General features: G+C 38.1%; 4 protein-coding genes across 4 annotated transcripts; 3 read left to right on the top strand and 1 right to left on the bottom strand.

Moving 5' to 3' along the window:
- Positions 1–2,923: 2,923 nt before the first annotated feature.
- Positions 2,924–4,432, top strand: LOC114739201 (scopoletin glucosyltransferase-like). Its single transcript, XM_028927252.1, has one exon. It carries the CDS (start codon positions 2,924–2,926, stop codon positions 4,430–4,432), a length of 1,509 nt encoding a protein of 502 aa, XP_028783085.1.
- Positions 4,433–6,015: 1,583 nt separating this feature from the next.
- On the bottom strand, positions 6,016–7,521 carry LOC114739200 (UDP-glycosyltransferase 73B4-like). The gene has a single exon (XM_028927251.1). The coding sequence runs from the start codon at positions 7,519–7,521 to the stop codon at positions 6,016–6,018; it is 1,506 nt and encodes a 501-aa protein (XP_028783084.1).
- Positions 7,522–10,779: 3,258 nt separating this feature from the next.
- On the top strand, positions 10,780–12,255 carry LOC114739202 (UDP-glucose flavonoid 3-O-glucosyltransferase 7-like). The gene has a single exon (XM_028927253.1). It carries the CDS (start codon positions 10,780–10,782, stop codon positions 12,253–12,255), a length of 1,476 nt encoding a protein of 491 aa, XP_028783086.1.
- A 6,151-nt stretch (positions 12,256–18,406) lies between these two features.
- On the top strand, positions 18,407–20,212 carry LOC114739203 (UDP-glucose flavonoid 3-O-glucosyltransferase 7-like). Its single transcript, XM_028927254.1, has one exon. The coding sequence runs from the start codon at positions 18,535–18,537 to the stop codon at positions 20,026–20,028; it is 1,494 nt and encodes a 497-aa protein (XP_028783087.1). The 5' UTR covers positions 18,407–18,534; the 3' UTR covers positions 20,029–20,212.
- The last annotated feature ends 698 nt before the right edge of the window (positions 20,213–20,910 follow it).

Genomic DNA, 20,910 nt, shown 5'->3' with positions numbered 1-20,910 from the left:
AAAAAAGATAAAGAAGAGCCTCAGTTTTACTTTACTTTGCTACTCCAAATCAGAGCAAAGGTTTTAATGATCAAAGATAACAAATTTTCCTCACCCTTCAACACAGTTAAAAAGACAACCACAATACCACCACAATCAACTATTAGAGGCATCGCCGGAAGCTCACTAGGAACTTGGTCTCCCCGATGACCGCTCAGAATTCCGGCATAACAAAGGTGGGTCCGCCTTGACCAAACCCTCCAATCCTTTCATTCTCAAATCCTTTTGGTGCTCCTTGCTATGCATTTTATGTTTTACCCTTATTTCTTTTTTTTTTTTTTTAATATTTACATGTCAAAGCACAACCAGTATTTTTTCACATCACCTTGTCCAGTCATCAAGCCATATAAGGAAAATAAACACTGTTAGTGATAGCTCAGCATTTTTAACACCATTATTTTGGAGTTCAGGTCCTTCTTAAACTATAGGGACTAATGTTTGAAATGGGAGAAAATTACAGGGACCAAAACCTGTGGTTTTAAACTATAAGGACTAAAACCAAAATGAGATAAAACTATAGGGACCAAAGATTATATTAAACCCTTAACAATTATAAAAACAAAATAATATTAAACCTAAATCATTCGATCTTAATCTAGCTGATCCAGGCCACATGCATAAACACAAAACCTATTGCCAGGCAAACAAATTTTCTTTGAATTTGGTTGAAATTATTATTGTGTATATATCTAATTTTTTCCCTATAAATATATAACTCCCATGTGTGTGTATTCAAGTCCGTACATGTATTCAAGTCCGGTACAATTTTCTTTTATTCCTTCAGTTTTCTTCTACACGTACATTTTATGCAACTTTATTTTTATCTTTCCATATTTCTTGATATGTTTCAATAGAATAAGGTGGAGGAAGCTAAGTTTCTATACTTCCTAAGGAGTGATTACCATTGATGTATTTCGTAACTTTTTTTTTTTTTTACAGGATTGAACCAAAGAAAATACACAAATGCATAAATAATCATAATCACCATCTGATCTGAAAGAAGGAAAAAAAAATCATAATCATTTGTTTTATTATTATCATTATAGGAAATAAAACTGCCAATACACTTTCGAATGCATCCTAGTATAACATCTGAAAGGTAACCCCTAGCTAATACTATATCATTTTGTTTATTATTAAAAATAACCCGCGAGAAATTCGTGCTGACCTTTTTTAAGAACATTTTCTTAATAAAAACAAATTAAATGAAGGAGGCTGATCTTTGTCTGGCCTTGTGCCTTGTTTAGCAAGATTTTCAGCATTATTCCAAAAAAAGAAAGTAGGAGTTATATATATGTGTCCCTCCAAAAAAATTATTATCTCAAGCCCTAAATATAAAATCTGGTTTATATTACAAATTATGTTACGAACAAGATATTTTATTTACAACTGGAGGTAGTATTACCTATCAGTCTTACCTCGTTTATTTGTAGATATAATTTATAGTGTAATTTGCATTATAAATTTAAATTTATATTTAGGACGGGTGGTACTAGTAATATTGGCATGTAGCTAGATAATGAACTTTCACTAGTAACGTATACTGAGACCTAATCATAGTTAAAATGGAACTTCATTATGAAAATAAAATTAAGTAATATATATATGTCGAGTTAGGATTTAATCATACGCAAGATAGAGATAAAAAAAAATATATATATATATATACACACATACATGGTATGCAATTTAAATAAATTTTATAAGCTAAATATTCATGGCACTTAATATAACACCCAGCACTGCTTTATATATTGAAAAGTGAAGTTATAACTGGGGGAATCACATCAAAGAATTAAATTTAAAAATTATTTATTAAATGTGATACCAAATTTACCATCAGAATCAAAAAATTTCCGGGACACGAGAGATGCGAGGAACAATTTTTAAAACGGTAAAACTCATTGGTCCGTTCAAAAAGGGCACATTTTTGGCTGTGGTGGGTCATCGTCCAACACCTTTCCACATGCATAATTTCTCGTACTTTTTGTCATCACATGCTTCATGGGAGTCAATAATCATATGAGATTTTTGAATTAAATGATGATGCCTATATAATTTAATTAAAATTCAGTCCAAAAAAATAATTTAGCTAAAATTTAAGAAAAATCTCACAAAAACTACCTTCGAGTTTCTAAATCACTAATAAAAAAAAATGTGTTAATATTTTCAAGTCTGGTGTTGTTAAAACCTATTAAAATATTGTTATCAAATTTAACTTGAGATTCGTTAATTCCAAACTTTTTCCTGGGAGATTCTCCCTAAAATTTATTCATAAATAAAATGATGCACGTAATATTGTTGTTAAAAAATATACATTTACGATGTTTTGACTTGTAAGTTGGATCATAAAGATACAAAAAAAACCACATATAAAAGGTTCTCTTTCAATTAATAAGTCTGCAAATTCCTATAATTTTACCTAATTTTGAATTAGATACTTATAATATTTTTTTTATTATTGGATCTTTAGACTTCTTTTACTTCAATAAATAGTCCTTTTCATATTTCGTTCATACTGCTTTAAAAGGTGTTACTTATTCTAAGAACATTCTTATAATGATGTAAATGAATTAATAGAAGGGAAGATGTTAGTCAAAAATGAATTATGATGCTCTTAACTTACAGAAATTTTTTAAAAATTTGCTTTTCAACGGGCCTAAATTAATTAGGAACGGTACCTGTAAAGAATCTCCTAACGGATATCTTGCCTACCACTCCGTGCTCCTGTGTTTCCAAGCGGGATCAAACTCCTAATCTTGGTTAAGGTCAAATGACGCTACAGCCATTTGATCTAAGCCTTCGGTACTGATCAAACTATTTTGATCGTCTATAAATTACTTTTTCACAACCACCATCCTTATCCATCTCATTCTCTTTCACAATGGAAGCTCATCCCCCTCCTTTGAAAATTTACTTCGTACCCTTCGTGGCCGCTAGTCACATTGTTTCACTCTTCGAACTCTGTCGTCTATTCGCCTCACGTGGCCTGCACGTGACCATCCTCACCACTCCTTCCACCACCCGCTTCCTTCACAATTCCTTGCTCAAGGCTCACGCTGCTGGCCTTCGAATCCATGTCCACAACCTCAAGTTCCCTTCCCAGGAGGTTGGTCTCCCTGACGGCGTCGAGAATCTCATCGGCGTCGAGGACTTCGACGTTGCCGCCAAAGTGTACCAGGGAATGCGCCTCCTCCGCCATCAAATGGAGCAGTTCATGGAGCCAAACCCGCCCGACTGCATCGTCGGCGACATTTTTCACCCTTGGACCTCTGACTTCGCGAACCGATTGGGAGTCCCACGGTTGTTGTTCGATGGATCCGGCTTGTTTGCCGCCTGTTTGTCGGAGTCAGTCTGGCGGCCTGACTCCCCGCACCGCTTTGTAAGCTCCAAATCCGACCCGTTTCCCCTTCTGGGTCTTCCCCATCCGATCACCATGACTTTTTCTCGGCTTCCAGACTACATCCAAACTACGAACGGAGTAACCACCATGATGGAATCGTTCAGAGACTCGGAACTGAAGTGCTATGGCCGCATCGTCAACAGCTTTGCAGAGCTCGAAGAGGAATACATTGAGCATTACCGGAAAACCATGGGGAAAACAGTCTGGCACGTGGGCCCCACTACCCTCCTGAACAGGTCATCGGAGGACAAGGCGGAGAGGAACTTGAAGGCGGTGGTGAGCGAGGACGAGATCCTGAGTTGGCTCAACTCGAAGCCACCAAACTCGGTGCTTTACGTCTGCTTCGGAAGCGCAGCCTACTTCACCGACGAACAGTTGCTCGAAATAGCGAGTGCGATGGAATTCTCCGGCCACAAGTTCATCTGGGTGGTTCACAGGAAAGACCGAACGGAGAGCGAAACTGAGGAAGACAGGCAGAAATGGATGCCGAGAGAGTTCGAAGAAAGAATGAGGCGGGAAGACAGGGGAATGGTCATACGTGGATGGGCCCCACAAACACTGATACTGGACCACGCCGCCATCGGAGGGTTCATGACACACTGTGGGTGGAACTCGCTGATGGAGGGGATCTGTGCCGGAGTTCCGATGATTACGTGGCCGTTGCACAGCGAGCAGTTTTTCAATGAGAAGCTTATAACGCAGGTGCATGGGATTGGGGTGGAGGTGGGGGCAGATAATTGCGTCATGATCATGGAGCATGCCACGAAGAATCTAGTGAAACGGCACAGCATAGAGAGCGCTGTAAGGAAGTTAATGGACGATGGGGATGAAACGGTGAAAATGAGGAGGCGCGTTAGAGAGCTGGCAGAGAAGGCAAAGGCAGCAATAGAAGAAGATGGTGGGTCCTCACAAATGAATCTGACGGCTCTGATTGAAGATCTTCAAAGGCTGAAGTCTATGAGAACAAAGGCTGGGATTGATCATGAATAGAAGGCAATGAATTTAAAAGAGGGATGAATAAGGCTATCTAGGAACTCCTTGGATTATCATTTTGTAATCGCCTTGGATTTTATGTGTGCCTTTTTTTTTCTAGGTTAACAGATGGATCTGTGTGGGCGTGTTTAATTTCGATTTTAATTAAAAAAAATTTGAGTGGAATAAGGCAAAATAAGATAATAAGGAAAGGTTGAAATCAATCAACACATGAAGCGGGGGAAAAAATATTAAAGAGATCAATTTTATATATTAATCGCAGCTTTTCCATGCATGAAAGCTTTTACCTTTTTTTTTTGTGAATTTTTATTTATTTGCTTAGGGAATATCATTTGCAATTCTTGAACATTATTCATTCGTTTTATCAGGCACGTAAATTAAAGCAGCAAAAACCTTCGTTTTCAAGTCCCTTTTGTTTTTTAAACCAACAAGAGTTGGTCCAATTGGTAAGGAGTCAGCTCATAATTCACAAGGTCATAAGATCGAATCCCGTTGCTGATATGATGACTTTGTTGGTGGATGATCTGTAAGTACCTCTGTAAGCGCTCTCTGAGCCTGGAGGCATGTCCTTGTCCAGGTGAGCTCCCGGGACCTAACTGACCTAACAAAAACTTTTTATTAGAGCAGGTTAAGATTGCTCCGATTTTACAACTTCCTGGATGACATTGCTCCAAAAAAAAAACTTGTTCGCAGTTAGTGCCCTTTTGTGGAAACTTAGGAGGCAAAAATAGCCTTGCTCCCTTTTTGAAACAATATTATTGTTTTAATAATTAAACAACGCACACTAACATTATAGAAAGGTAATAATATGATGAACATCCTGCATTAATCAACCCAACATATGATAATATAAATACAATAAACTGTTCGTGATTTGCCCTAAATTATTCAGGAATAACACGTGAGGTGAAGGCCGAGTAACTCCCTTTAATTTTTACGCCATGAGAATACAATTAAACATCCTTCATATATAACACATGATTCACAATAGACTTTTTATATAGCTTAGGTTCACTAATTAATTCATGCATGGTCTTGACCAACTAACTTCAAATCTTAACAAAAACTAATATCAGTTTAATATCCCGGCCCAACAATATAATTACTATATTAAGATTACATCTTAAAATACAAGAATGTTCAATTAATTAAATCAATCACACAATTCTTCTGCCCATTATTGTCCAATATTTTTTAAGTTTATGTACATATTTCTTTGAGTTTAATCTAATTATTTTATTTTTTAAATATTTTAATTTCCCATATATTCAAACATTAAAAAACAATATAATTTCCGGGGAAAAACTTGAATTATTATTTTGTCATTGCACATCTTCTGTAGTTTGTTTGCTTATATAGGTTTTGGCAAGTTATTTCAGGTGAAAGATTAAATTTCATGGCAAAAAAAATTCCTAAAACGTTTTACCAATTTTATTAAATAAGAGGAAGCATTAGCGAACACACAATGCATTATTTGGTTAAAACACACACACACACACACAATGCATTAGTGACCTGACCCCTACCAAGCAGCCAGCACACATAACCGGGGAAAAAAAAACAAATCCATGATTCGATTTCTAATTCTGGAGTACTCCGCCGGTATCTTTGGTAGCTTCAGATTGCCGGAAGCGTTGGAGTTCTTCAATCAAAACCGTGAGATTGTTGTGAGAAGATCCACCTTCTTCCACCGCCTTCTTCGCCTTCTCCGACAGCTCCTTTATTCGGCTTCTCATCTTCGCCGCCTCTTCTCCGCCGTCCATCACCTTCCTCACGGCTTTCTCAATCATGTCCTGCGTCACCAACTTCTCCTTCGGCTCGTACGCCGTCAGCCCGTACTCCTCGCACCCCACTACCGCACCGCAGCCGTGGACCTGAGTCACGAGCTTCTCGTTGTAGAAATGGTCGAAGTACAACGGCCATGTTATCATCGGAACGCCGGCGCTCACGCTCTCTAGAACGGAGTTCCATCCACAATGGGTCATGAACCCTCCGACCGCCGGATGGCCCAGAATCAACAGCTGTGGGGCCCACCCTCTTATGATCATACCCTTGTTCTCGCTCTTCATCTTCTCTTCGAACCCTCTCGGCATCCATTTCTCCCTCTCTTCTTCTGTTTCGTCCTCTCTCTTTCCGAACACCACCAAGATGAAGTTGTGGCCGGAGGATTCTATTCCGCGCGCTATCTCGTAGAGTTGGTTGTCCGGGAAGCTCCACGCGCTTCCGAACGCGATGTACACCACCGAGTTGGGTTTCTTCGAGTTCAAGAAACTCAGACACTCTTGCTCTCCCACCACGCTCTTATGGCTCCTTTGAGTTTTCTCTTCGGTGGACCTGTGAATAAGCGACGGTGGTCCGATCGGCCAGAGCTTCTTCCCTGTGAATTTCTCGTACAGCTGCGTGTACTCCACGTCGATCTCGGCGAAACTATTGACAACGATGCCATGGCTTTTCAACTCTGCTTCTTTCATAACTTTCCCAAACTCATCAACACCCTTGGGTAGTTTCGCAGGATTTGGAAGCTGAGACATTGTCATGGTAATCGGGTGGGGAAGCCCCGGCACAATGAACGGGTCGGAGTCGGATTTTAGTGTCTTCTTGAAGTCATCATCTTGGAGGAGTTCCCCGGTGGATTTTATCATGCAAGCGGCGAAAGCACAGTAGGGGAAGAAAACAAGCCTGGGAATGCCAAGCTTTTGAGCCAAATCCGTGGTCCAAGGGAAGAAGAAGTCGGCGACGATGCAGTCGGGCGGGTTTTTCTCTATGAATTCCTCAATGGGTTGCCGGAGAAGACGAAGGGCCATGTGGATTTTGGCAGCTCCGGCGCCGTCTGATACGGCGACGAAATTCTCAACACCTTGGGGCAAGCCCACCTCTTGGGAAGGAAAATCGAAGGTCTGAAATCGCAAATGGCTATGAGGAGTACTGTGGAAGGATTTTCCGACGTTGGAAGGGGTGGTGATGATTGTGACGAGTTGGCCTCTGTTAGCGAAGAAACGACCCAACTCGCAGAGAGGAACCATGTGGCCTGGTCCTGGATATGGCACGACGTAGACTTTGAGAGGACGAGCGGAGGAAAGGTCCATGGCGGCGGTGATTATTTCAGTCAAACGTTGAGCTTGAAACTTGCAATTGCCGACTGAACAAGGAAGAGGTTGTGTCTATACCATGATGCTGTCGGCGTCTAACTTGATTTTATTTATGCTGATAATTTTTTTTATTACTTTTATTTTTTTAATGATTCACGGAAATAGAACTATACATGCCTCGCGAGGAATGCGTTTTCATTTGCTCATCCATTAAAATAACCCGCGAAGAGCACGCTAGCTATATGAATACTATTCCACGTACATCTGAGTGTGGTTCAATTTCTTGTTTATGCATTCTTCAGGAAAACTCCTTCCCAGTTATTTCTTGTAAAATAAAAAAAGGCCATGAGTTAGAGCAGTTTGGCTGATTAGTGATGAAAAAAGTTGACACTAACATGTTATGTTATGAATGTGTTGGAGGTCTTTGTAAGAACATGGTGGGGCATATTTTATAGTGATAAAGTGGTTTAGGCTGTGTATGGTATGAAGGATTTGGAAAGGAGGAAAGGGAGAAGGAAGGATTTTAATCATTTCATTTTGTTTGGCAAAATAAAAATTTTAGGAGGGAAGAAAAATTTTATAAGATTTTAATTTCCTTCCCCTCCCCTCCAAAATTGGGAGGATTTAAAGGGAAAGAACAATATTTTGCCATGTTGTGACCATTATGGACATTGAACTTGAGACTAATCCCTTTTGGGTTTGGAGCGGTTAAGGAATAGCCCTCCGAATAAGTGCGCTTCTCAGGATGCAAATTTGTGTTCTCCTCCTTATGAGGGTGAGGTTGCTACCACCTCAACCAACAGCTTGTTGGTTATGCCCATGTTTATTTTTAATATTCCTATATCATCCTAAACTCTTTTCTTCTTCTCTCTGGATGCAAACGCTACTCTCTCATTTCCCATACCTGACACAAAGTCAATATAATAACAAACAGATTGTCCATGTCATATTTTGAAGAGTTCAGTCAAAAGCCAATAACATAACAAAGAGATAAAAATTAAAACATATAATAATTATTAGGGTTAAGGTGCGCTCAACACCGAACTATTTTTCCAGGTGCGTCCAGTACCCTAAAGTAATTTTCAGTGCATCCAGTGTCCCAAACTAATTAAAACGGTGCATCCATATCCTAGGCTAATATAAAAGTTAAGTTTGACCGTCACCTTGCTAACTCAGCCGAAGGTTGATTGAAAAATCCTATGTGGTAGACACGTAGGCATCTGATGTGTATTATTTTGACGAGTTAAGATGCGCTCAGCACCCTGAACTATTTTTCCAGGTACGCCTAGTGTGCTAAAATAATTTTTAGCGCATCCAATGTCCCAAACTAATTAAAACAGTGCATCCATATCCCAAACTAACAGAAAAGTCTCGTTTGACCGTTGCCTTACTGATTTAGCTGAAGATTGACTGAAAAATTCTACATGGCGGACACGTAGGTGTCTAATGTGTATTATTTTGACTAAAGCTCCCGAGACGAGCCCAGTGGTGGCGAGTGTTTTCTCGAAAGGCGACGGCGAAGTCAACAGAGTGACCAAGGAGAAGTTTAATGTGTTCTACGTGGAGGAAAGCAAATGCGAGTCGGATGAAGAGTTAACAAAGATGGAGATGGAAGTGTGCTGTGACGGCGATTGTGGTTTCAGATTAGAGTGGTGGAAGAAATGGGATAAAATGTTAAAGACGAGGATGGAATTGAATAGGTGGTACATGCACCAGAATTTAAGAGGGTGGATCGGTGGTCTTTTTTTTTTAAGTTTAAAAACTGGCAGAAGATAAATGTTAGAAGAGGAGGAAAAATTGAATTTTCAGTTAAAATAATACACATTAGACGCCTGCATGTCCGTCATGTAGGATTTTTCAGTCAACCTTTAGTTGAATCAGCAAGGTAACAGTCAAATGAAACTTTTCTGTTAGCCTGGGATGTGGACGCACCGTTTTAATTAGTTTGAGATACTGGATGCACCAAAAATTATTTTAGGACACTGGGCGCACCTGAAAAAATAGTTTGGGGTGCTGGACGCACCTTAACTCGTCAAAATAATACACAACAGGTGCTAACGTGTCCGCCATGTAGGATTTTTCAGTCAAACTTAACTTTTCTGTTAGTCCGGGATATGGATGCACTGTTTTAATTAGTATGAGACACTGGATGCACCAAAAATTACTTTCGGACACTGGGTGCATCTGAAAAAATAGTTCGGGATGCTAGGCGTGCCTTAACCCTAATTATTATTATATATTGTAAGTATAATCATAAAATATAATTTTTACTGACAAAAATATTATAGAATATAGTTTTAAATAATGTTAAATAAAATAAGGGTAAAATTGTCCATATAAAAATATTTTTCCTCTCTTCCCCTTATGAACCAAATAAGGTAAAATTAAAACTCCTCCTCTCCCTTTTTTTTTTTTATAAATCCAAACAAGGTAATATTAAAATCCCTCCACTCTCTTCTCTTTCCTTTTCCTCCATTAAAATTCCTGCCTTCCCTTTCTTCCCATTAAACCTAACAGTTAGACTTGGATTATTTGGATTAACTTCAATTAAAAATAACCTTGAGATTTTCACCAAAAAGAAAAGCTTCAGATTGCTTGCAAAAAGTACTACTATCTAACTTTTAATTTGGTTCTAAACATAAAACCTCAATTTATTTTGTCTCTCATATTTATTTATTTTTTAAGATAGTCCTTATAGTAGTTGTACATGTTAAATATTTTTGTCAGATAATACTTAATTAACTAGGATATTTTAGAAAAATAACACATATTTATTGTAAATAACTAATTTAACTAATTTTTTTATTTTATTTAAATTAGTAAACTAGTTTTTATATTAAATAGAAGATGCAGTATGAAGTTTCATGGGCCACGTGCGATTGAAAGCCGTCGATGGAAAGAAAACAATGGCATGTCAATTGCCAAGGATCAATAATCACCCCAAGTTAACAGAATATAATAAAATATTTTCGAATGCACTCGCTTTCCACGAGTACTTCGTTTCACGAAATAAATCAACACAGACACATATATATATATTTTACACATGGAAAGAAAGAAAACATTTTACGATATATACAGAAGCCTGAAATACTTTTTTAGAAACTGATTTTTAATATGCTATTCTTGGTCTCTGATTTGCATAAGGCCATGGGTATTAATTAATTTTGGTTATAAAAAGCCGTATCCGCCGTCCTCGGCCACTACCACATCGAAGAAGAGTGAGAGTTTCGGTAAATTGGGCATCGATAGATTATGGGCTCTCTTCAACGTCCCTTCAAGCTTTATTTCGTTCCATTTCTCACTCCCGGCCACATGGTCCCACTCTTCGAACTCGCTCGCTTATTCGCTGCACGTGGTATCCACGTGACCTTCTTCACCACTCCTGCCAACGCCCTCCTCCTCCGTAAAGCCGTCGACAAGGACGTCGCCGCCGCCCGTCCTATCTCCCTCCACGTCCTCCACTTCCCTTCTAGAGAAGCCGGCATCCCCGATGGCATTGAGAACCTCCTCGACGGTGCCGTCGATGCCCAAACTCTTTCTGGCGTCTGCAAAGGCATTGCCATCCTCGAGGAACGCTTCCAGGACGCCATTCTCCAAAACCCACCGGACTGCCTCGTCGTCGACTTTGTATACTCGTGGGCCTCCGATTTGGCGGCCCGACTCGACATCCCCGCCATCGCCTTCAACAGCTTCTGCCTCTTCAGCGTATGCGCCATCCACTCCTTGAAGTCTTTTGCCATGCCGGGTTCGGGTCCTTTTATAATCCCGGATCTACCCCACCAGATATCCATGAATTTTCAGCCTCCAGAGGAATTCAATTCAGCTATGGTTTCGCGAATAGAAGCTTCGTACAAGACCAATGGAATCATCATGAATAACTTCGCGGAGCTTGACGGCGAGTACGCTGAACATTACGAGAAGATCAGTGGGCATAGAGTTCGGCATATTGGGCCGGCCGGACTTATTCACAGAACAGCGGAGGAGAAAACAGAGAGGAGCCATAAGAGCGCGGTGAAGGAACACGAATGCCTGAGTTGGCTTGACTCGAAGGAACCCAACTCAGTGCTCTACGTCTGCTTCGGGAGCTCCTGCCGTTTTTCCGACGCCCAACTCTACGAGATTGCAAGCGGGCTGGAATCCTCCGGGTGCGACTTCATCTGGGTTGTCTCAGGGAAGGACATAACAGAGAACGAAACAGAGGAAGAGAGAGAGAAATGGATGCCGAAGGGTTTCGAAGGGAAGGTGAAGCGCGAGAACAAGGGAATGGTGGTGAGGGGGTGGGCCCCACAGCTGTTGATCCTGGGCCACGAGGCGATCGGCGGGTTCATGACTCACTGCGGGTGGAACTCGGTGGTGGAGGGCATAACTGCGGGAGTTCCGATGATAACTTGGCCGGTGCACAGCGAGCAGTTTTACAATGAGAAGCTGATAACGGAGGTGCACGGGATCGGGGTAGAGGTGGGCACAGAGGAGTGGGCCTTGTGGGTGTTCGACGGCGGGAAGAAGATGGTGACCAGAGATCGTATAGAGAAAGCAGTGAGAAAGGTGATGGACGGTGGAGATGAAGCGATGGAGATGAGAAAACGAGTGGGGGAGCTGGGCAAGAAGGCGAAAGAAGCAGTTCAAGAGGGAGGCTCATCGCACACTAATTTAACAGCACTGATCACCGAGCTTATCCGGTGGAGAGAGGCTAAGCCACTTGATCAAATCCAAAAATGTGAAATGTAGGGGTGATAGTCTAGGAGGCTCAATTTTTTCCCAGAAATTTTTATTTTTATTTTTGTTATGTTAAGAATTTTTTTTTTTTAATCTCAGCTTGATTTAATTTTCTATTTTACATAACCTCTTTCTTTCTTTCTTTTTTTGCCCTCTCTCTCACTTTCGACTTATTTCTTCTCTCCCTTTGTATGGCAAGCTAATAAGTTTGGGCAGAAATGGATCCTTTTAAGTTTGAAGACGAGTTAGATTAGTGGTGAATTCTTATCTATTTGTAAATATGCTCCGTCATATGGTTTTTCTAATTAATTATTGTTGATATTACTCAGTGAAAATATAACCGATAGTTCTCGGTAAATTGAGAAATATGCTATAATTAATAAAGAAGAAGAAAAAAAAATTCTTCAAATTTTATATCATGAGAATTATTTACGTAACATTATACGGATATATCGTGCTTTCTGGTTTCTTGTTTTCATTTATAGTGGAACTAAAAACTATGAAGTTCAGTTCTATAGCCCCGGCTTCAGTGTTAATTGTATTTAATTAGGAAGAAATTAATGATTGTTGGTGAAACATGATTAATAGAGCTATATCTCCCTTATATTGGACTTGAATAATACAGTGATGGGATACATGATAGATAGATTATGGGCCTGTTTGGGAGGACTTAAGAAATTCCCTATAAACAGATTTTACGTAAGTCGAGACAAAACTCTTCTCACATATTTATCTTGTGTTCCGTAAATAATTATTAAAAAATAACTTTTAAGCTATTTATAAGCTGTTCCAAACAGACCATATATATATTTATCTCATTTTTCTCTTACACAGCTTTTTAATCCAAATTAGACGTCTTACCCTGTGCATCGTGGGATGATACATTCTTAGAGTCTTTTAAGTAAGATGTAATTTTTGAAAGTAATAAATTTATCATACCTATATGTAAATAAAATGATTAGGTGAATAAGTGACCTGGAATATTGGTGAAATCGCGAGACATTTCAACTCCAGAGTAGGGTTGTTCACGGGACGGATCGGGACCGGAACAGGCCCGTTCCGGTTCCGTCCCGATGAACAGTAACGTGACAGATTTTATGTCCCGGTCCCGGTCGGGACAGCACGGATCCGAGACGGGACCAAGACGTCTCGAAAATATATATATTTTTTATTTTTTAAAATTTTTTAAAATTTTTTTAAAAAATCTGATTTTTTAATTATACTTTTTTGAGTTTAAATCTTATAAAAACATCTTTTTATTTTCTTTTTTATTTGTTTGGGCACTCTTAAACAAAAGCTCAAAATATTACATATAATAGTCATTAAAAACTCTAAACAAAAGCTTTTAACACAATAAAAATTCTAATCATCAATAATCTCAAATCATTAACAAATATAAAAACTCTAAATAAATATATCCATAGTTCCATACAATAGTCTCAAATATTAAAAAAATATAAAAAAAATGATATTATATAAATAGGATAAAAAATTTAAAAAAATTAAAAAAAAAACCGGGACGGGATGACCCCGTCCCGTGTCCCGTCCCGTCTCATCCCGGTCCCTTTTTTGTCACGTCCCGTCCCAATAAGACCGGGACCAGAACGAGCCGACCGAGACGGGCCGGTCTTGAACACCCCTACTCCAGAGAACATAGTACTTAAACATTCTATTGACTGATTCCATCAAATAATTCATTTCTCATTGGGAGCTAAGAAAAAATGGCAAAATATTAAGAATGACGAGGGAAGAAACCAAAAAAAAAAAAAGAAGAAAAATTTGGTGACATATCTTACAAACAAAGCAAGCCTTGTTATATTATATTGGAATCACATTCTGTAGTGCTTCAGAGTTCAGCGTTGACAATATTTCTTGTCACATTTGTTGGTTTCTTTCCTGAATCCACTTGGAAGAACCCATGGATTAATGGATATGGTACATTACTTTCACATACTTATTTCATATTCAGTAAATCATGATTAAAAAATTGCTTATACTCTTCCGGTCCTTAATATAAGACCCATTTGACTAATTTGATTAGATTAAGGAAGTTAGGTAAGTTAGTTAATTATAAGAAATGTGACATGTTTTTCCTAAAATACCATGATCATCTTTCTTAATACCTTTCTCCCTCTTCTACTTGATTATGGTTGAGGGAATATTTATAGGGGTAATTGAGAGAAAATTGATAAATATGATAAATGAGTCTTATATTTAGGATCAAAACCAACTCAATAATTGGGTTCTATATTAAGGACCGGAGGAGTATGTCATTTTAAATGGGCTTTTATTTTTATTTCAAACTCATTATAATCTTCAATTTCATTTTCACATTTCATCAACCCTATGCGTCATTAACATTATGGCTTAGATGGAAAACTGAAGTTTCTAGAGTTATCCTATTTCCGCTTCACATGCAAATAAATCATTTTTCTGGCATCTATGTTTAGCAAATTTATTAAATATGTTGAAAAACAAATAAACTTGCATGGAGCCCAGCAAACACGCATGAAAACCCCTCTCAAAATTTCATATTTCAAGTAGTAAGAAGCAACAGCAATTTTCCTAACGGCCTTTGTATGATGTCTGAAAACGAACCAAATAAGTCATGTTCAATCAAAACAATATACTCTTCCGGTCCTAATTATAAGACCCAATTGATTTATTTGAAGAGATTAAGGAAGTAAGTTAAGTTGGTTATTTATAATAAATAAGTGTTGTTATTCCTAAAATATCCTTGCTAATTAAGTATATTGGCTAAAACTATCATTATTAGAAGGATTATCTTGGAAAAAAATGCATAAATATAAGAGAGAAAATGGATTGGGTCTTATAATTAGGACCAAATAAAAAGTCAAATTGGATCTTATAATAAGGACCGGAAGAGTATATGCCTTTCGTCAAAGGAAGTGAAACGGTTCGATATTGAATAAGCGGGCTCTCCCACACCACTCCATAATTATTGTACCACCAACACAAAAACCAATGAAAACCCACCCCTTCGTGTGGACCAATCAAAGGTTTATAAGTTATATAGATAGATATAATAGATATATTTTTATTTATTATGTTTCTACCATCATCACATTAAAGTGAGAATGAAATGATTAATCACTAAAACATTACACAACAAAATTTTTTGTCCTAATAAACTGCTTATTTAATATAAACATAAAATAATTAAGCACAATGGTTCCAAAGGGTTATTTGTGGCTAAAAGATAGTAAATTGCAAATTGCATAATCAATTTTTTTTTTTGTGGCCAGGCATAACCAACTATTGACCCCTCTAATTGTTATACATATATATCATCAAAACAAAACACAAACACATTTGTTTCACGCGTGATGAGGATGAAAGGCAATACACCATCTGGTGATATGTGACCCAGCAAGCTGACCTTTCAACTTCAAATGATTCTTTGCAAATTCTAAGTGTCCATCACAAGAGCAAGAGAAAGCATTAAATTGGCTAGTTCAAAATACACTGACAAAACGAATGGCAATCAGAGCATCAAATCAGATTGAAAATGATGAGGCCGTCACTAATTTTATTTGGGCTGAAAATGGTGCTGGTGAACATACTTTCGACTTGGAGACTTCAATTAAAAGGCTTGGATCAAGTCTTATACATGAAAAGACTCATTTGGGCCTAAATAATAAGATTTTAGGCTTAATATGCTGATTATATTTTATTAATTATATTTATGCGAAAATTACTAATTAATTGGCAGATTTGACTTTTGAGTTTTCCAAGTGAGTTGTATCAAATCTTTCTAATTTCTTTTAAGTTAGTATTTAATATTATGAGTCTCTAGGTTGCATTAAATGTTTTAGGGTCAGATTTAAATGTATCTCTTTAAAACACTTTGAACCCTTCATTTTGTATTTAGACTTGTTTTGAGAAATCAAATGTTGCATTTTTGCACTTCCAAACTTGAGAATAGATTCTCTATAGGGTTCTTCATTGAACTAGCTGACTTATTAAGGCTTGATCAGCCTTGTGGCGTCTTTTATCACTTTGGGTCTTCGTTTTTTTGTGCTCAAGGGTTCAAGTGGATTGCCAGACTTTTGTTTAGTTTTTTTGGGTGAGTATATTTCAGATTTGTTATGGGTTCGTGGGATCTTTCCTTATGGGTGCACGCCATCCAGTCCATAATAAAATTGATTGATTTGAATAGATCAAGAAAATTAGTTATGTTAGTTATTTATAATAAATAGATATTGTCTTCTCTAAAATATCATTGCTAATTAAATGTATTTATTAGAACTACCATATTACAAGGACTATCTTAAAAAAATAGATAATATAAGAAACAAAATGGATTAAGGTCTTATATTTAGGACCAAAATAAAAATTAAACAAACTCTTATATTAAAGATCAAAGGTGTTACATCAGTAGGCAGAAAAAGTTGCGGAGAATGAAATATTTTAAAAGTTTTCAGCTAGGAAGAAATATATATATATATATATATATATATATATAAAAGGAGGTCGTGTTCGGCAAATCAGCACTTGCTTAAAGTTCAATAAGAAAAAAAAGATTTGACAGGTTGTGGGCAGAATGTGACTTTGTCAATTATTAAATCGCAAGAATTATGCATACAGTTCACAAATAAGAAAATTAAGTATTTTCTTAATCTATTTTGCATGTCAAACTTCTATATTTGTAAGTAAATAGAACCTGTGGAGAACTAATTTTTTTTATTCGAGACTTGCATATGTGATTTTTCGAATTAAATCCAAGGTCTGCATGTGACCTTTCGCCTCCTCCATCAGCCATGCGGAAAGGTTAATGTTGACAATGGATGATTATGCTCGTATATAAATAACAAAAATATTACCTATAATAAACTAATTGAACAGCATATGGTCTTGCGCAGGGGTTAGGTGAATAGAGTTCAAATCTCCACTAGAAAAGGTACTCGTATTCAGTACTTGATAATATCTTGAATAGAATTACTTCTAATAAAAAAAAAATATCTGCACTTAGCAAGACTAATAAACTAATTGAATTCGGCTTTAATCGGCGTTAGCAAACATTTGAACCAGCCGTGGAGCGGAGACACACATTCGTATATGGACAATTTGCCAGCTACGCCAGATGCTCAATTACGAATAAATTCTTGATCTAGCTAGTGGGAAAAGAACAATTATATCAATGGCAATTACTATAATATGTTCTGATAGTATTATAACCGATGCTGCTGGTTTTGATTTTTAATGGGGTGTTTGGGCGATAATAAAGAGCACTTTTTATGTTTTCATATTTATCAAGACAAAATTTCTTTCACATACTTATTTATTATAAAATTACTTTTAAAATCATAATCTGGTTTCCATCTGAATGCTCCTAAGTATCATTCAGGAGAGTTTCCATATTGGCAGTTAGCTTCTTCACTTGCAGGTATATACAGTTCTATCAGAGAAGCCATTAATTAATATTACCTCCGGTCCTTAATATAAGATATTATTTGACTTTTATTTTAGTCCTAAATATAAGGCCTCAATCCACTTTGTCTTTCATATTTATGTATTTTTTTCCCAAGGTAATCGTTATAGCAATGATAGTTCTAACCAATACACTTGATTAGCAAGGATATTTTAAGAAAGACAACACCTATTTATTACAAATAATTAACTTAACTTTTTTCCTTAATATCCTCAAATTAATCAACTAGCTCTTATAATTAGGTCCGGAGATAGTATTATATTTAATCAGATAGTATAGAGCTTAAACAGGAATCACTCTCCTCATTTTCGGGTCTCAGACAGTAACAAGACGATATATAATGCCAAAGCTAGTTAACTTCACATGCATGCAATTTTTGGAAGACGAATAAAAATATATATAATATATACTCCTCCAGTCCTTAATATATGACCTAATTGTTAAGTTGATTTTGGTATTAAATATAATACCTATTTCTTATATTTATCAATTTTTTCTAAATTATTCTTATGGATACTCTCTCAACCATAATTAAGTAGAAGAGAGAAAGAGGATATTAAGAAAAATGATTATAGTATTTTAGAAAAAACATGTCATATTTATTATAACTAACTAACTTATCTAACTTCCTTAATATAATCAAATTAGTTAAATAGGTTTTATATTAAGGATTCGAAGAGTACTATATATCCACAAACCGGCCGATAGGAACTGGAATATACCCAAGACTCTGGTTATTAGCACCAAACCAATGATCTCCCTCTTTAAAACCTCTTCTTCTTCGTCTCTCGTTATACGCAAAGGCCATATATAGTAGCACGAGCACCAACACAATCACCATGGCAGAAATTTCCAGGCCTCTCAATGTCTACTTCCTGCCTTTCTTGGCACAAGGCCACATGATCCCTTTCTGCCAATTTGCGCGGCTCTTCGCTGCACGTGGCTTGCACGTGACCATCATCACCACCCCTGTCAACGCCCGGTTCCTCCAAAGCTCCATTGAAGAAAGCAACGCCTTGGGCCACCATATCCAACTTCACACCGTCAGATTTCCCTCCGATGAAGTAGGTCTCCCCGACGGCATCGAGAACTTCTTCAATGTCACAGATGCCCCCACTGGTCATAAACTTTACGAGGCTGCAGGTTTGCTCAGAAATCAAGTGCAGCCTTTCATGGAGGAAAACCCACCCGATTGTATCGTTTCGGATTTTATGTACCCGTGGACAGCCCCGATAGCTACCCGTTTGGGGATTCCCAGGATTGTGTTCAACTCCTTTTGTCTTTTTGCTGTGTGCATGATCAGTGCGCACAACAGACAATTACAGTCACTACCGCCGGGATTATGCAATGATCATGATGGTGATAATTCGGGTGGTCCGTTTGTGGTTTCGGGTCTTCCCGAAACAATCACCCTCCCCCTTCGACCACCTAAGAGGATTTCTGAACTGCTCGGAAGCTTGATAGAGGCTGATCAGAAGAACAGCTATGGGCTAATTGTGAACAACTTTAACGATCTGGACGGTCAAGATTACATCAACTATCACCAGAAAAGCACCGATCTGAAGGTTTGGCACATTGGTCCTGCTTCTCTCATGTTACGAAACATACTACCAAAAGAAGATCTTCATCCACAAACCAACAACGAGCATGATGAACTCATAAGGACATGGCTAGATTCCAAGGAATCTAATTCTGTTGTTTACGTAAGCTTTGGCAGTCTGTGTCGTTTCGATGACCCTCAACTGTTCGAAATAGCTTGTGGATTGGAGTCTTCTGGATGTTCCTTCATCTGGGTCGTGCACAGGGAATCCAAACAGAACAACGAAGAAGAAGAAGAAGCAGAAGAAAAGAAAACGTGGCTGCCGAAAGGGTTTGAAGGGAGGATGAAGAAGGAAAACAGAGGGTTGATCCTCATGAAATGGGCGCCACAGGAGTTGATACTGAACCATCCGGCGACCGGTGGGTTTCTGACGCATTGCGGGTGGACGACAGTGACGGAGGCGGTGAGCGCCGGGGTTCCGATGATGACGTGGCCGGTATTCGTCGAGCAGTTCTACAATGAGAAGTTGATAACGCAGGTGCACGGGTTTGGAGTGGAGGTTGGGGCAGAGGAATGGAACTCCGGCCCTTATGATAGAAGGGACAAGGTGGTGAATAAGATGAAGATAGAAAATGCTGTGAGGAGGTTGATGGACTGCGGAGAGGAAGGTGAGAAGGTGAGAAGGAAAGCCATAGAGATGAGAGAGAAAGCTGGAAAAGCTGTGGAAGAAGATGGATCCTCACAAAGGAATTTGACGGCCCTGATTGAAGATCTTGAGCTTTTTTGCAAATAATGGATATAATTATTAAAGCTGGGAGATCGGGACGTTGTTTTTATAATATCTATTATTAGAAAGTCAACAATTAGTGATGTCTCTCATATGCAGTGATATCTGAGGAGAGTCATCAATGCATTTTTTAATGGCCAGGATATCACTTGATTTTGTAGGGAAAAATGAATTAATTGAATAAAATGGTCCTGAGTGTGAATATTAAGAAAAAGTTCTCTTTGGTTCAGACACATTTTAGTTATGAGGATTTCATTGGAGGCTATGCTCATTTTACTTACTCTAGATTTTAAAGGAGGCTTATGAGTCCAAATAACGAAGGTGGATTAAGGATTGTACCCTCACTTGTCCTAAAAATGATGAAGAATCAAAATGGGGCTTTAATATAGGAAATTTAGACTAGACCTTTGATTGAATTTAACCTGATTTTAATGGCCGGAGTAGAATACACCTACCCCACATAGCCATATTAGGCTTGCATTTGATTACATATTGATCTGATTAAGTAATTAAGCACCTAAAAATTAAAGTTAGGGGTCAATAATATAATTGGGTGGCTCTTACCTAATGGCTTTGAAGATGCTAATAGATAATTAATATTTTAATCTAGATGCTGGTGTTATGAACCCAACGCCGAATAACCATGACACAAGCCCAGATGGCACGATGGGTAAAAACTTAGACCGAGTCCAAGATAATATGGGGGCCCAAGTAAGACGCAGCCAGCGTGTAGGAAGAAGACCTGGAAAATACGGGAACTTGAGGATGTGGAATGAGTATATAAGACAAATTCTGTTAGTGAAGGGGGTGTGGAAGATTTGGACAGATTCTCTCTCTCCCTTCGTCTCTATCCTGATAGCTGTGGCTCTCTCTCTCTCTCTCTCTCTT

The sequence above is a fragment of the Neltuma alba genome, unplaced genomic scaffold (assembly GCF_004799145.2).
Source record: "Neltuma alba isolate B1F8T4 unplaced genomic scaffold, ASM479914v2 tig00013800_pilon, whole genome shotgun sequence".
Taxonomy (NCBI): Eukaryota; Viridiplantae; Streptophyta; class Magnoliopsida; order Fabales; family Fabaceae; genus Neltuma; species Neltuma alba.
This window is presented reverse-complemented; position numbering and strand designations above follow the sequence as displayed.

Excerpts from the sequence above, each read along its gene's own strand:
- LOC114739201 (XM_028927252.1), top strand. The coding sequence starts at position 2,924 with ATGGAAGCTCATCCCCCTCCTTTGAAAATTTACTTCGTACCCTTCGTG.
- LOC114739200 (XM_028927251.1), bottom strand. The coding sequence starts at position 7,521 with ATGGACCTTTCCTCCGCTCGTCCTCTCAAAGTCTACGTCGTGCCATAT.
- LOC114739202 (XM_028927253.1), top strand. The coding sequence starts at position 10,780 with ATGGGCTCTCTTCAACGTCCCTTCAAGCTTTATTTCGTTCCATTTCTC.
- LOC114739203 (XM_028927254.1), top strand. The coding sequence starts at position 18,535 with ATGGCAGAAATTTCCAGGCCTCTCAATGTCTACTTCCTGCCTTTCTTG.